Here is a 16,862-nt window from a genome sequence, read left to right as displayed (position 1 = left end):
CATCTTGTAAAACATTGTAGTTCATATTCGAGTTGATGAATGCAAATTGGTAGCGAAATTTGTCTCCCTTTGTTGCTATTATGGACAGTTTAGTGTGTAAATCTAACCCTTTTCTTAAACTTTTGGATGAAGGCTAATTTGAGCTGTGGATTTGGTCTTTTTAGCATATCACCTTATATAACCCTTTTCTTAGAATCCACCCAGACAATAGAGGAGTGATAGATTTAGGACAATGAAGTTGGTCCAACAGAGCAAAGCAAAATTTTAAGATAACTAGTTGGTTGGCATCCTCTCTACCAATCCACAGTAGAAAATTTACAATTTCTTATGGTTGCATTTGCTCTGGCATTTACTATCGGCCTTCAAGTATTGTAACTGATAAGCCATTTACAGTTAATGAGTCTGTCTTGCTTGATGATGAATAAGTTTCCAAGTGGCCTTTCGTTGCAACAAAACCAGGCTGTTTAGGGTCAGGGAGAGAGGCGCTTTCACTGCCCAACATGAACACCAGAGAGGACATTGTTAGCCTGTCCTCTGGGTGTTCTTGAACACACAAGAGACCCACCTTTATACACCTCAACGCTTCACCCATTGGAAACGAGTGAACTATTGATTCGTCCACCAACTCCAAGCCATTACCTTCTTTCCATAAACTCCATGCCTGAAAAATAATTGCAGCATATGTCATAAATTCTTAAAGAAATAAACAGAGCATCTGAATGGAAATAAGCACCTGTTTTCCGTACTTACATGGCCTAGAAGATTTACGCGGTGATGAGAGGTGTAAACCCCTCTGTTCTTCTTGCCGCTTATGATTTCAAGTACTAAAACACCGAAGCTAAATACGTCGGATTTCACAGAGAAGATACCATCCATGACATACTCAGGAGACATGTATCCACTGCATTGTCGTTAAGATGATTAAACTGTTTAGTTTCTTTTTTTTCGAGAGAGCAATTAAACTGCTAGTTTTTAAGTATAGGATATTATAGTATGGTGAGTTTTTTCAGCAAATGTGCAATTACATACTTTAAAAATACTTACTAGGTGCCAACTACTCGGCGTGTATTTACTTCTGTCTCATCCCCTCCAAATATTCTTGCCATGCCAAAGTCCGATATTTTGGGGTTCATTTCTTTGTCGAGAAGAATGTTGCTAGCCTTGAGATCTCTGTGGATAATTCTAAATCTAGAATCTTGATGAAGATAGAGAATTCCACGAGCAATCCCTAGTATGATGTTATAGCGGATTCGCCAATCGAGCAGTGCAGCTTTAGCTTTATCTGATGAAAAATTGTGTTAACCTCGGTATACTCTTAATTAAACTCTAATGAGCTAAAGTAAGCATGCAGTCTAAAAGTCATCAAGATTCATGAGAAATGAACTGCTTGGAAGTCTAAAACTCATGTTAACAAAGATTGTCTACAATATAGTAGTAGCTTCAGAAGCATCTCCGCGACAAGCTTATGCTAACTCGGTAGGGCTTGATAAGGCCGACTAACAACCTGATTGTGAAGTCTGATCAAAATTTGTAACTCGAGATCTCTTTTTAAAGTGGCATTTCCGGTTAGAAAGCATAGGCAATACGTCACTTTATGAGTCCCCATTACTTCTCCAGCTAAACAGGCAAAGGTCAATGTAATGTATATTGAAGGCAAAGGTTATTAGTGATTTAAACGTTAACTAAGTTTTACAACAGGAAAAATCACATTTATCATGACATCATTAATGAAATAATAAATGGTGTGTCAGGGAAGAAAAGATTAGCTAACCAAACAGAAAGGCATCCAGGCTTCTGTTAGGCATGTATTCATAGAGCAGCATCCTTTCCTCTCCTTGAATGCAGCAACCAAGAAGCCGTACAAGATTCCGATGCTGAAGCCTGGCAATGAGCATTACCTCATTCTTGAACTCATCGAGGCCTTGCACCGAAGTCTTTGCAAGCCTCTTCACAGCTATCTCTTGTTCATCTCTCAGTTTGCCCTGAATTCACCACATCCAACATTACATGTCATTGCTAGTATAAAGAATAGAATCAGGACAAATCTTTTGTTAAAATCCAATTGAAAGCAGCATGTTACATAGAAAAGAATTTTTTTTGGCAATAATTTAGAATACTGACTTTAGAAGCAGACACGGATCAAAACCCTTATAGTAACCCAATTTTTCCGTATAGAGTCAGAACACCAAGAGGACATCAATTATCTTTCTAAATAAGTTAAATGATTAATTTTATCATTCAGAACAAATTAGTATAATGTAATCTAGCCGACCACTCCTGCCATCCTGGTAATTGATTTCTAAATAAGTTCGGCTATTGGACTGAGAATATACCTTGTAGACGGGGCCAAAGCCACCTTCTCCAAGCTTGTTTTGGATAGAGAAGTCGTTGGTTGCTGCGGCAATTGTCCCCATATCAAATAAAGGCAGCTCCAATTCCCTTCCTTCAGCGCCCTCATCAACGTAGTTGCTGGCAAAGGAAACGGTACCTAACATGGACGTAGCTGTTGAAATACAAAGCAATGATCAGTATGAGCTTCTCATATGACACCAACTTATTATGAGGTTGAAGACCTAATTCTACCTTGTCTTCTTCTCCTCTTTTTCCTTTTCCAAATGCAGCAACAAATGGAGCCAAGCAGTAGAGTCCCCAGAACAGAGCCCACGACGACCGCGACTATGTGGATCTGGTGTGAATGGTCTGTTGCTGAACCTGAACATCACTTGGATCGTATGAATGCAAGAAATTGTTTTCTTTCTGTTAGTTGGCATTTTCTTTCAAAACTAGAACAGCAGTTGCTTAGCTACTTCAGCCACGTGAAAAAAAAGAAAAATTCCAATCCAAATTTGTTCAGGACAAGGCTGCTTCATATGGTAGGACTTTCGGATCCAAAAAAGTCCTATTAGAAGAAGACACGGGAATAAATCAAATTACGGGAAAACTTTGACACCCCAGAAACTATTACTGTTTGTTGGTATGACTATTCGCTACTCTAGTGTTTTTTGTTATCGTGTTTGCTGATAATTAAGCATTTTTGTCGATTAATATCATTAACCTAATTATCAACTACTTTCTTATTTTATATCTATTTGGCATCTAATTGTAATGAGTTAAATTTTAGATATAAAACAACTTTCAGTGATTTGTTTGTATTTCTATAAAATGACCAAAGAAGTGGTTGAGATGTGTTAAAAGGCAAAGCGTGGATGACATTCTACTTTGTAATACTTCAGTAAATTTAGCTTTGCTTTGTTTATCCTTTAGTTCAGTCTTAATTTCAGATATATTCTGTAAAATAAAATTTCAATAAAATAAAAAAAAGGAGTCTTTATGTCTCATTATCGAGGACCTTGTTTCAAAAAAATATAGTTCACAAATAGTGAATGCTAGGAACATGGTGTAAGATTTTTTTTTTCTTATTTTCTGGGGAAAAAAAAAGGGAAGGATGACCCATTTATATCATAGTTATCTTTGGAGATCCAAAATTCAACATTTGAACTTAGAATATAAAATCATCGGCGGAGAAGTCTGACCACCAAAGCAAGTCCTTATTCGCTAGAGTAAGGAATTAAACGTAGTAGAGTGTTAGAAAAAATTTAGATTGGAAATATTTTGAACCTCTAACCATATATTAACACAATAGGGCTTCAGGTATAAATTATTTTAAATGTTGGTGGAAAGAAGGAAAGTAAATAAGAAGAAAAGGTGAAAAAAAAAAGAAGAAAAGGAGAGAAGAAAGAAGAAAAAACCTAGAAAGAAAGAGAAAAAAGAAGAAAAGAAAAAAAAAAGAGAGAAGGAAGAAATAAAGAGGAAAAAAAATAAAATGAGCAGAAAAAAAGAAGAAAAAGAAAATAAAATAAAATAGAAAAAAAAAAGAAAAAAAATACAAAAGAAAGAAAAAAAAAAAGGAGAGGGAAAAGAAGTGAGATTGAATGCATCTATTGAGGTCCTCGATAGGGATGGTTGTTGGGACTGGACGGGTCAACGGGGAGTCATGCTCCGTAAAAGGAACTTAAAATCTTGATATGAACAATCTTGTTATGTAAAGAGAAGATTAGTGCCATTTAGGAGATTTATTGCCGTATATTGGGCTAGTTGATTAGATTGGACATCATATCAAGATCTAATGGGAAGCTTCTGGTTTAACTTCTAGACTCCTCGCGTATGCTTTGATAGAAGCCCTTGGTTCTAGACTCCGCCTTCCCCATAGACACACTTACAGGCGTGAGTCTGCTACACCTAATTTCTGTGGACACCATGACTCGCACTCAATAGCATCTCAGACTCAGTGACCCTGGCTTATACACGTTATCAACAATGTATAAGCTCCACTGTAGATCGATGCGAACCGGCGCCGGCCTCCACCAGTTACCGGCGCCGGCCTCCACCAGTTTCCGGCTCGCACAGCGAGCGAAGTATATATATCTCATTTGAATCCTAACCGTTTATCTAAATCAATCGAATAGCAAATACCTAGATCAGCCGCTGCTAGCCGGACGTAGAGATCCTGCCCGCCAAATCCGAACACCCTAAGATCAGTGAGCTCTGCAGTCCAAATTATACACCCACCCCCGCTGCTATTCGCACTCGCATAGGCCGTGCACGAGCAATTCTTCAGACACGCAGCCCTGCACTGATCCAAATTCAAGCTCATGTCGACCGTTGAGCTCGACGTGTCCGGCAGCTTGGCATCGTTCACCGTCACGAACCCATCAGTCCCGTTCCGGCAATCCAGCGGTGTCTTCCTCTTGCACCCCCCGGACCCGTCCCTCAGAGCCCAATTCGCCGGCGACTTGGGCTCAAAACCCTGCAAACAGTCGCATATCGGCGAGTTGCTGGGGTCGCACACCCCGAACGGACCGCACGGCGACACACTGTCACACTGGTCTTTCGGAGCAAACCAGAAGATGTTCCACATCTGGCTCTGCTCAAGCCAGACCAGCCGCTGGATCACGCCGGACTGGTTCATGACGAGCCTCGAGATGATCGATCCGTTAGGGATGCTAAACGTGTAGTAGATCTCATCCCGGTCCTCGACGAAGTTGAAGGTGAACATGCTGTAGGTCTTCATCTCCGGGACGCCGCTGAACCTGTGGCCGACCCATGGCCCGGCGCGCCACAGCCGTTGCGCTCCGGCCCATAAGAAGATCTCCGGGTCGCCCTGGACATCCATGGCCGCGGAATAGTACCCCGGTGCCGGGTCGCTGGGACTGGTCCACGCCGTCACGTTGCGGTTGAGATGGCTCGTCAGGTTCCACCCGATCTTCATCCCCGGGAGTAGCGTGTCGGTCGGGTAATCGAAGCTCTGCCATGCAAAGCTATCCGGATGATTACTGTCATCGCTAGCCTCTGTAATTATAAAATTACCAGTGTCCAAGAGCCGTGCGACCGGGCTGGCGAGGCGGCCCGAAGAGCCCAAGGACCATTTGGTGGTGGAGTTCTGGTCGGTGATGATGAGTGTTCCGTTGGCGGTGATCAACAGGCTTCCCTTGGGCTCTGTGATTGGGTGCTGCCGGTTGGCGACCCACACGACGGTTTGCACCGATACCTCGTGGTACCATATGCCCACATAGCGGTTATTGGAGTTGACGGGGCTGAAGAAGCCTAATTCGAAGATCCCGCCGGCTGATATCAGGGTCTGGCCGTCCCCGAGGGGCTGGGTTGGACTTAGGATGTCGCCTCCAATGGAGGGGGTGAAGAGAGTGGAGAGGAAGAAGAGAAGCGATGGGAATATGGGTGGCCTTCTCATGTTTCCAATGGCTTTGTTTCGAAGGAAAAAGAACAGATGTTATTTATGTCCTGAGATCAATACCTAACCTTGATTGGACAGTCATTAAAAAAAAGCTAAAAATGATAAGAAAGGATGGATACTCTAGCATATAATTAGTATTTTTTAATCTCTCTTATTTCGCCATCATATTTGGTAGGCAGAGCAGGTGTGGTACGTCCAAATTTAGCGTATATTAAACAATGACCGTTGAAGCTGGAACTTGTTGACACCGTGGTCTGACGACACCCGACGGATGCATATGGTACACGGGGATGAAGACAGCGCTAGATTGGGTGACAGCCTATTATTCTATTGGTGCTGATTAATAAAACGTTCACAGAGGAGACCTTGACCCCGGCCTCCAAAGACTTTATGACTGGTGATGAGCTGAAAGTCCATGATCCACCATTTGGACATGGAATGCATTGGATGGTTGATATCATATGATCTTGGAGTGGTCAAGCATTTCCATCCGCACTAGTTGGAGTTTAGAGTTCTCTGAGCAGTTCTTTAATGCTTAATTATTTTTCCCTACGTGGAGATGTAAGGTGGGTGGAGTCAATGTTCAAAGTAATAGACAAGAGCTTCCAATTGGGCCAAGCTGATGAGGACTCAGATTGGTAGTTAGGCATGATAATTGAGGAATATCATGGCTATTAGATAAGACAAGCTACGAATTATTAAATTTTATGTGACACCTTGTACATGGCCAGCTCGATGAAGCTGGCCGTGATCCTCACCCTACTCACGGCCAGCTAGGAGGAGCCGACTGTGATCCTCGCTGCAAGGGAGGCAGGGCCGCATGACATCGCCGGAGCCCTGCCCCTCCCCTTTTCTTTCCAGTGGGCACCAATTCTAGAAGAATAGTGCAAGGAGATGCAGAATCTGCGGTCTCCTCCCTCTATTTCTTCCTCTCCCGGTCTGCATGGGCACACAGAGCCCATCTTCCTCCTCCAGAGCCCTTCTCCTCCCTTTCTTTTCCTTTCTCCCTTTCCTTCGTCCTTCCTCTACTCGAGCTTATTGTGCCCTGCCATCATGCCGTCGGATTCATAGCCACAACAGCCTCTCCGGAGCAAGGTAAGCCCGTTCATCTCCTCCCCTATTTTAACTCCTCCCGATCAACCTAGCCACGCCCGAAATCCGGCAAAGGGTCGTCGGGATAAGGAACCAAAAAAAAACAAAGTGAGAAGAAGAAGAGGGAAAAAAAAGCAAAGAAAGTACTTACTGGTGGTCCGCAGCCACCGCTGTCACCTCAAAAGCTCGGCCGCCTCTGGCTTTGGCTGCGAGCGCCGCCGACACTGTTGGCCTTGGCCGCGAGCGGCCCGGCCATGGGCTTCTCCTTTTCCTCCTCGGCCAACCTTCTCCTCCTGCTATCCAATGGGGGGATCTAGCCCCTCTCCCCTCTTGCTTCATGGGAAGAAAAGAGGGGAGGGTTGTGGGAGGAGAAGAAAAGAAGAAAAAAGAAAAGGACAAGAAGACAAGAAGAAAAAGGGAAGAAGAGGAAAAGAAGAAAAAAGAAAGAAAGAAAAAGAAGAAAAGAAAAAAAAAGAGAAAATAATAATAATAATAATAATAATAATATGAATGAATAAATAAATAACAATAGAGAGAGAGGTTTCACTCTTAGTGCAATGATTTTTTCTCTATTAGATTTGTAGATCGAGGATCGAATTATTCAGTCGGATAATAGTAATTAGTGTTTGTCGTTTACAGCCCTGTCACAGGTATAGTAGTGACCTTCGCATTTAGTTTGAGAGTAGTAATTTGATCAATGATAAATGATTTATAATTTTATGCATGCATGATTGTCTTTATAAAACAAGTCAGTCAAACAGAAAATTTTCTTATTAGGTAAGACTTTGACTGGCCATAGCTCTCTATCCAAGAAGAATTGGGTGAAGCAACAGAAGATAGAATTGATGTAGAAATCAAGATCTATTTTTTCAAAATTTTTAGCTTTTTTAAGAAGATTTCTACTAGGGATGTCTATTTTAGAAAAAAAGACTCTTACTAGGTTTAGAAAAAGAAATCCAATCTAAATTATGTAAAGGTGGACCTCACATTATAAATAAAGGCTATGTACCTTATTTTTTGAGAATTAATGAAAAAAATGAGACTTAAATGTTCTACTTTCAAAATTCTTTCATGTTCTTCTAGTTATCTTTTGAGAGATTCGAGTTGAGCAAGTTGAAAAAAATCTTACTCTTCGGTCAGATCAAATTGGTATCAGAGCCATGCTCTTACTTGGTGGAATTTCAACTTGATCTGATCGAGTCAAGTTGGTATCAAAGCTTCAGTCCTCTATATCTATGAAAGCCTTAGTGCATGGTCCGGATACGCTAATAGTACAAGCAGTAAGGGGAAGGGTTATTCATGCTTGAAGTACATCGAAAGACAAAGGCGAGTATGGTTGCTAGTTGTTTCTTGATGGATGATGGGATGAAAGGACGTCTTAAACAATTAGAGAAAAAGATTGTCCGACTCATTAAGATTGTCTCCAAATTGACGACACCATCAACACAAGCACCAGCAACTATATTTTCGAGCAAAACAAAGTGGTTCAACCATGAGGTAGAAAAGCAGATGTTTCTCCATCTTCAGCTCTGATTTAGCAGGAGGTAAATCCTCTAAACAAGGAGAGCTCTGATCTATAAGGATCATCGAACTCGATATAGACCACTTTAGCCACTATGAGTATCGAAAAAGATAATCAAACTCGATGTGACTATTTTGGCCACTACAAATATTCAGGAGGATCACCAGACTCGATGTGGATTACTTTGGCAGCTATAAATATTCAGAAGGATTATTAGAGTTGATGTGGAATACTTTAGCTACTACGAGTAGGGTTGGACTGGGTTCAGAAGAAAAATCTACCACATCAGAAAGTTAAGTTGCAAGCCAAACTTTCGCAGGTCATTACTTGTCATACAATGCCCGATTGAGATGATCTTTTTTTTAAAAAAATTGGGTATATTTGTGATATCTACAACTAGAAGGTTGAATTAGGATAAATTCTACCATTTAGACCCTAAAATGGGCCAGTCAAACTAAAAGTTTCCATTTCGAGTAAGACTTTGATTGGGTGTAGCTCTCTATCTGAGAAGAATCAGACAAAACGATAAAAGGTAAAGTTGATGTAGAAATCAAGATCTACTTTTTTCAAAAATTTTAGCTTTTTTAGAAGATTTCTACTAAAGATATCTATTTTAAAAAAAATAGCCTTCTAAGTTTAGGAAGAGAAATCTGACTTAAATTATGTAAGCACAGACCATACATTATAAATAAAGGCTATGTACCTCATTTTTTTGATAATTAATGAAAGAAAAGAGGACTTGAATGCCGTACTTTCAAAATTCTTCCATCTTCTTCTAGTTATCTTTCAAAAGATTCGAGTTGAACGGGTTGAAAAAAATCTTCCTTCTCCTCGATCAGATCATGTGATGTTTGCCCTAATGAAGAGTCGATGACCCATATCCCCTTCTAGTGCCCATGGCTAACCGGAGTGTCGGAGCTCCTTGATGCATCCTTGTGCTTCCTTCAGTCGGCAACCCCTGTCTAAACTTTTCTCTCCTACCTGAGAGTCTGTACCAGCTGAGGCCTAATATTAGAGGGTAGGGCATTAGTGTGGCCATCTGGTGTACCACATCTAGCTTGCGCAGAATGGCCGCATCTTCGAGAGTAGTAGTCAGCCACCGAGATTTACCATCTAGAAGGCCCTCATTCAAGCTGCAGAAGTTATCCGTTCACCCCCATTTGGAGAGCCTATGATAGGTCAGGATACCTAGGACCCCTCTCGCTTCGGCAGCGACCAGAATAATCTTCATTCCTTGGGAGCCCCCACCCCCAAGTTTCCTCAAGTGTGAGTGATAGCGGCAATAGAGGAGGAGCTAGCTTTGTTATTAAGGGCCTTGACACAGAGCTTCATTGCAGCGGGCGGGAGCTGAATCTATGACACCTCGGTTCCAAGAGCCAAGCTAAGGGTGGCATGGGCGGAAGTCAGCTATGCGAGGTTATGCTTGTGGGTAGACTGCATTCTGCTAGAGGGCGACTCAACCACCGTGATTTATTGGATCCATGGGCAGTTTGCGGCTGTGGACCATCCCCCCTACTCTAGGATATTTGGCAGTGCACAGGGAAATAGAGCAGCCGACTATATAGCATCTTTGGTTGCAGATCACTCTACTGAGATGTTGTGGACGGATGAGACAGCCTTGCCGTCCCCCTTCTAGGATACTTTGCTTTCTGACTCTTAGGGATGTATTCATATTAGGTTTGTGTGTCGATTCAGCAAAAAAAAAATGGAAGGTTATGTGTATTTGCTGTTCTACCTTTGAAAGCGTTGCCACCGACTCTTGGTCTTGCGAGAACTAATGATCGATCCCGACCTCACCCCTTCTCGAAAAGGTAATGAAAAAAAGCCAAAAAAAATCTGGATGTTAAAAGGGGGCCAAATTGGACTCCAGGAGACCAAATTGGATGCCACTTCTGCGTCCATTCTCTCTTCCTTGTCCGCTGGCTTTATTGACTTCTGGATTGCCCTTTATGCCAATGGCTCCTCCAGCAGTATCCTCCTCGAATGGAACCCTGCTACCCTGAATCTCATCGGGAAGGTAATTCCTTCCCACTCAGTTATTGCTGTCTGGGTTGACAGAACCCTCAGTAAACCATGGTCTTTCACGATGGTCTGTCAACCTTCAGATCCACCTTCCAAAAGTGCCTTCGGCAAGAACTCAAAAGACTTAAGATTTTCTTTTTCCGAACCTTGGATTATCGGAGGAGACTTCAATGCTACCTTCAAGTTCATGAGTGCAATGGAAATCTCCAGCCTCGATCTGTTATTTTTGCCTTCCAATCATTGATATGATCTCATTAGCTTATTGACCTTCCCCTAAAAGATCAAGAATTCAACTGGAGAACTCGTCAAGATCACCCCATCATTGGCGAACCTTGACAGGTTACTCTGATCTCCTGACTGGGATGATCTCTTTCCTTAGTCCATTCTGCAGGCCTTCCCCAAGCCTTGCTCCGACCATTCGCCTATCCTCCTTTCTTGTTCCAATAGGTCTTTCAAGAAAAGCTCCTTCGAATTCGATCGTAGCTGGCTTTCTTATGATTCAATCGATGAGTTGGTATCCAAGACGTGGAAATCCCTTCCCTCAGCTAATGCTGCTGCTGCTACACTAGTTCTGAAGCTGAGAGGTGTCTGAGTCGCCCTCAAATCTTGAGGCCCAAAAATTAAATCGGCAGAGAGGGAACAGAAAAGAAAACTGCTTGGTAAGATAAGAAGAATATAGAAGACAAGAAAGCAAAGAAAAGTTTTATTTATGCCTACAACCACAATCATAGTATGTCGTATCAGCCCAGATGATACGGAGCATACCATACCGTATCAATTCGATACCGGTACTCGATCGGTACGGATGGCATACCGATACTCAGTACGCCAAAAAAAAATTCCATACTATACCATACCGATACCGTACAAATATGGCATCGGTACGAAGTACGATATTGGGACGGCGAATTTTGACCATAGCTTAACTACATCCCTACCCCGTGCCCCTCATGGCCACAATGCGCTCTCTAAAAACTATACCTCAGCCATGTATCTCAAAATCCAACAATGCAATTAACTAAGCCACAAAGGTCATTTTAACAATATACACATTAATTACCTTTTTCCCATTTCTTAAAAAAGTTACAGCAGATGGATGTAGTGAAAAATGAGATTACGTAAAATTTGGCCATGGTACAAAAATTTTAAGCCATTCATACAACATGGTGGTTTTGTAAGTATCCTTTACCTTGCTCAATATGGCAAACTTGTAACTAGAATTTCCATTACTAATTCAAAACTGCAGAATAAATTAATCTCAAGATTTGCAATTTAAACATTTTCAGATTGGATAACTTTGGAAGAAGTAATCTACCATAAATCCTGTGCAGAATGGAGACCTCTCCATGATGGTTGACCCCAAAAGCCAAGCGAGTGGAGAAGACCAAGAGCATTGTGATACGAAGACCTTCTGCTCCGTCGAACACGCGAAAAAGTCGGCTATGATTGCTAAGGAGACTTCCCCTCTCTTCCCTTCATCCTTCTCTATGGGTCTTCAGAACATCAGCGGAAGGACGCAATGAATGCAGACAACCAGATCCTCTCCTAAACTGGGCCAAGCAAAAGGGACGCAAGGAATTGGTCCAAAAGAACTAAACCACCAAGGCCATATATGCATGCATAAAGGTGAAGGAAAGCTTTGATCACATCATAGTGGGTGGTACTGCTGAACTTCTCAGCATAATTCTGTTCCTTTACCCAAAACCAAATTAATTATAGTTGAGAGCGAGCACAATAATTCATGAATCTATTCACATGAAGCTAGATTTCGTGATGATTTCTGAAATCTATAATGTTTCGAAGTATTAGTTTGTGGTAGTGCTATTAATGGGCCAGTGTACGCCCAGCAAATTAAAAATCTAAAGTAGGATAGGCTTCAATAGCAGTCCTAATTTATATAAAATCTGGCCGTTGGTGCATTGGCAGTCTAATTTTCTGGATTTTTTGAGACCTTCATCACCAATTCCTGTGAATTGGCCATAATTTTCCTGTCTGTTGCAAGTTTTCACGTTTAAATTTTACCGGCCGCTACGAAAACTTCTCTGGTGTGGTTTCTATTAAAACAATTATACTGCAACCTCCCAAATGATTCGTCTGTTTTTAAGAGACTGTGTTATGGCTTCATAAAAGTTGAGCTTGTGCAAAACAATCATGAGCCTTCAGGTCAATTATGACAATATAAGTGACTGCCTGTGTTAAAATGGGTCTTTTTGTCAAGTTATTGGGACCTAGCTGAAGGATTTGTTGGTGAAATTGACTTTAGTATGGATACATTTAGATTTCTTTTGTAATGTTGTTCATATTGCAAATTCCTAAAAGTTTATAAAAATTTAAATCTATGAAAATTAAATTTAAAATCAATTAAAATCTATAAATATAAAATATAAAATAATTAATAAATATACAATAAAAATATTATTAAAAAATATAATAAGAAAAGAGAATCTTGTAAAGTATCTAGCTAGCTTACTCCACCAATTTGCATTCAATGACACATTAGTAGTTTGGAGAAAATCAGATCATGTTTAAACATACTACATTAAATATGTCTCAATGGCCTATCAGGCTTGGCTTAATTTAGTCTTGACATTGACTAATGGATCCATAAAAGCCTTCTTCGAGCTCGGGTCTGGCATAACCTATCCATCATATCTTTTTAACTCAACCAACAATGTAGCTCAATAAGATCTCTCCTAACAAAACCAGTAAACGCTTCTCTTCTCTCAAGTTTATTATAAAAAAAAACAGAGAGAGATAGAGAGAGAAGAAAAGAAAAGAAGGGTATAAAACAGTTAAATTATGCGTTTCCCGTGAATGGAACTCCCACATCCAAACTAAAAGTTGTCTTTTTAGTGTTCCCTAAAGAGAGCTCCTTATATTATTTCTAACCCCTTTAGAAAGTAACATAAATTATCATCACATTTGATCAGAAATCTTTTTTATGATGTATCAGCTTGCAGAAAGAAGTTACATATATAATCATATCGAGTTAAACTAAGGCAGTTCAACTTGTCTTGGCTATTTTAAAAATAAAACTATATTCAAAAGCCAAATTAAGTTTAGGGATTTTTACCTTAGAAAAACAAAGGATATTTTGTAAATAACTCATTGTTGCGCAACTATACCACAATGAGAAAGAGTGTGAGCATATAGGATAAAATGAATGCTTTGATAAAGCATGCATGAAGCAAATAATGGTGGATGGACATTAGATTAGTGTGCTTTGATATTTCGTCTCAAGAAACTTTCAATCGGTAGGTAGCTGAATGTGCATGTGCATCTGCATCTGCATCTGCATGTGCATGTGCATGTGCATGTGCATGCGTCTAGGTGTCGCCATAGAAAGAACCAAAATCTATTCTAGTTTTTTAGCAAAGTACTAATATTTATTCTATCTTCAACAAATATCTACTCTAAAATATGAATATATCTGACAAATTATAGGACTTAGGTGAATATCATACATTGGTCACAAATGCACACCTCAATGTTCCACATGGTGGTAGGGCCTCCATTCCTTTGTCTGGATGGAACCACCATCCCAGCTGACCCACCAAGGTCCACCGATCACATGGTCAAAGGGCATTATTTCCTTCTTTTAGTCGAGCAATTTTCCTTGCTTCCCTTTCTTCAAGCACCCAATTTCACAGGCATTGGTCCATCGGCGTGGGATCCATGTGCCGCTTAAGATTCGGGTGCCGTGGGACGTGGGTGCATCAATTACTTCCCCATCTGCTCTTGAGCTGTTCATGCTCAAAACGTCCAACCAGAGCATGGATCCTCTGTGCCTGTACTGTGTTGTTTACACCGCAGAATACTGTATAGTACTTAATAAATAAGACAATTTTACATGTCATACACAATATGTCTTGTTTGATAATTATCCATTTTCTGAAGGCGGCCATCAAGTGCTGTATAGCACTCTGCAATGCAAACAACGCACTGCAAAGGATCCTAAATCCCGAACATATTGGACATGCATCAAGCTCGGGCCACTGAATTTTGGTATATAAATAAATAAATAAATGCTACAATTTTGTTTTCTTAAACAAAGCTCCATCCTGCTGGTTATCCAAGTGGTACAGAAGGACTGGCATTTTACCACAATTGCACCATGAATCACTGCAGAAGGTTGGTTGTTCAAGGCTTTTCTTTTAGGCACTAGGGCTGGTCCCCATTGTGTTGCTCAATTTAGTAGATGCCTATCCATATATCAGGCTTCAATCGTTTGCCCTATTTGAGCTCTCTGACTCCCGCAACATAGCTAACTTTGTCACATAGCACATCCAAAATTAGCTTTTGTATCTACGGTTAGGAAGTTCATAACCAGCTTACCATTTTTACCTGATTTTATTCACACACAAGCTTGCTTCATTAACGACACCGGGACAAGTTTCTTCATAATAGAGACCACCTCAAGCTAAAATCAAGATAATTTAATTTGAATCCAATTCTTCAATCTAAACTGATGCTACTCATTTTCAACTCACCTAACTCCATGTGCATCACTCAACGAGTAGAACATAAAAGAAACCCTAATCAGCTGGAGCGCTAGACCGAACAAACTAGAATCCAACCTCATCTAACCAAATCCGTTGACGCACCAACTTTTGGGCGAAGATTTAAGATAATGGCCCTTATAACATTACTTGAGGGATTGATTCTCCACTGCAACACACCTTATTTGACATATTTAATATTCATGTAACTAGAATAATAACTTTTAAAATTAAATATTTATTGGATAAAAAACATTCCTGACATTAGGGAACAGTAGTATCCACTATCAAGACCTTGTTCTCTATCCCTTTTCTCGTGAAAATTTCCAAGTATGTATATTTGATTTATGGTTCATTGATTGTACGATCATGATTACTAGAAGATTAACGTGATTCTGATTTTTGAGGAGCACAGGAAACGCAAGGGTTCATTGCACTCCAGCGTTGCCCCCCGTCATGCTTCGCTAACCTATACAAAGGGCCCGAGTGACAGAACCGCAAATCGCACCATTGTTAAGGCCTTTTCCTGAAAAAAATTTAATCCCCAAGTTGTTTAGGTGACATAAATCTTCACGTGGGAATTAGTACTTCGAGAGAGGACGCCCCGCCGTTAAACTCAGAATAAAAATCGGGTGGGCATGAGGAGAAGGAAATGTGGGACCGCTTCCTATTTTTGCCATAAGTAGTAGCCCAAAAGTAAAAATTTTTTACTAATAGGGCTGTCAGACTCATAATTAAAAAATAAAATAAGAAAAAAAAAAGATGCATGACATTTTCTTCCTTTTTCGTGAAAAGCTCTTCCTCCATCGCTGTCTCTTCCATCCATAAAATCTTCCTTCTTTCTTCTTCCTTCTTCCTTCCGAATCCCTCCTTTCTTCGTTTTAAAATCTCTCTCTTTTTTTAGGAACCTTTCACATAAGAGTTTATAGAACTAAGGATCCTATCAAAAGCAGAAATTTATTACAAATTACCATGTCTATAAAACATACTCTCCTATCAAAAGATGCACGCTTCGCTGTGCACGATTAGGGTGTGCCAAATGTAATTAGAGGGTGTATTTACACATCCTATGAGGAGCAATAACTTGTTGATTAGGTGGAATCAGAAAACCTCGAGGTCATCTTACCGCCTGTTGCCTACCTGCCCTCGAGGGCCTCTACACCGGGCCAGACAAGTGCCCTCCAATGAGTCCGTACCATTAGCATTAGGATGACGTTCCCAGGTCCACATCTAGTCCGCTTGGTTTTCTAATTTAATAAGTAAAAACCATGGAGGCATCTCTTCGAAGTTAGTTTTAGATGAAAAAAATATTTATTCCAAAAATTTATTTTTTTAAATTAACTATCATATATATATATATATATATATATATATATATATATATATGCTCTAGCTCTATTTTTACTAGAAATCTTTTCTTCTTAAAATTTTCTTACCACTAATTTATATAAAAAAATATAAAATATAAAATTAAATCTATCTCATGCTATTAACTTAAGCTTTTGAAATAATTTAATAATTTTGACATAATTTTTCAATCTCTACGTCAAAATGTTTCCACCTGTTGGATCAAAACCATAAGGTTCCTCATCAACTATTAGTATAGAGGGGACTTGGCTGTTGATCCAACTCATCTCTTGGGGATGACCAGCTGATTTTTTTCCCCAAAAACAGTTAAATTAAATCAATAACCTCTCCAGATTGAGGGTAGTTTAGTCATTTTACTCGCTTCACGTCCCCAGCTTCTAGATAGATGGTGGGTTGGGCCGCAATGACACAAAAACACGTAATGATAACTAATTAAAATAATTTAAACTTTTGTGGTCAATTCATTATATTTTCCTCCGAAACTTAACAGCATGTCTCTTTAATTTTCCAATTTAATGGTTATTAAGAAAGCAGCTGGAATTTACTAATTGAAATTAAAGTTGTACTAATTTCGTAATTAGTGATAGGTTTTAGGGCTTCAATAACA

General features: G+C 40.2%; 1 protein-coding gene across 1 annotated transcript; it reads right to left on the bottom strand.

Moving 5' to 3' along the window:
* Positions 1-238: 238 nt before the first annotated feature.
* On the bottom strand, positions 239-5,772 carry LOC103697122 (receptor-like serine/threonine-protein kinase SD1-8). The gene is made up of 7 exons (XM_088704438.2): positions 4,474-5,772; positions 2,584-2,712; positions 2,334-2,503; positions 1,772-1,982; positions 1,045-1,282; positions 751-901; positions 239-661 (listed from the first exon to the last, which is right to left on the bottom strand). Exons 1-7 carry the CDS (start codon positions 5,747-5,749, stop codon positions 353-355), a joined length of 2,484 nt encoding a protein of 827 aa, XP_088560564.2. The 5' UTR covers positions 5,750-5,772; the 3' UTR covers positions 239-352.
* Positions 5,773-16,862: the final 11,090 nt, after the last annotated feature.

The sequence above is a fragment of the Phoenix dactylifera genome, chromosome 9 (assembly GCF_051530095.1).
Source record: "Phoenix dactylifera cultivar Ajwa chromosome 9, Ajwa_hap1_PhDact_Kaust_v1.1, whole genome shotgun sequence".
Taxonomy (NCBI): Eukaryota; Viridiplantae; Streptophyta; class Magnoliopsida; order Arecales; family Arecaceae; genus Phoenix; species Phoenix dactylifera.
This window is presented reverse-complemented; position numbering and strand designations above follow the sequence as displayed.

Bases quoted from the DNA above. Each gene is read 5' to 3' on its own strand.
- LOC103697122 (XM_088704438.2), bottom strand. From the start codon at position 5,749: ATGAGAAGGCCACCCATATTCCCATCGCTTCTCTTCTTCCTCTCCACT. The intron at 1,983-2,333 runs GTATATTCTCAG...TGGTGAATTCAG, and splicing joins GCTTTGGCCCCGTCTACAAG to GGCAAACTGAGAGATGAACA. The intron at 662-750 runs GTAAGTACGGAA...ATTATTTTTCAG, and splicing joins GCGTAAATCTTCTAGGCCAT to GCATGGAGTTTATGGAAAGA.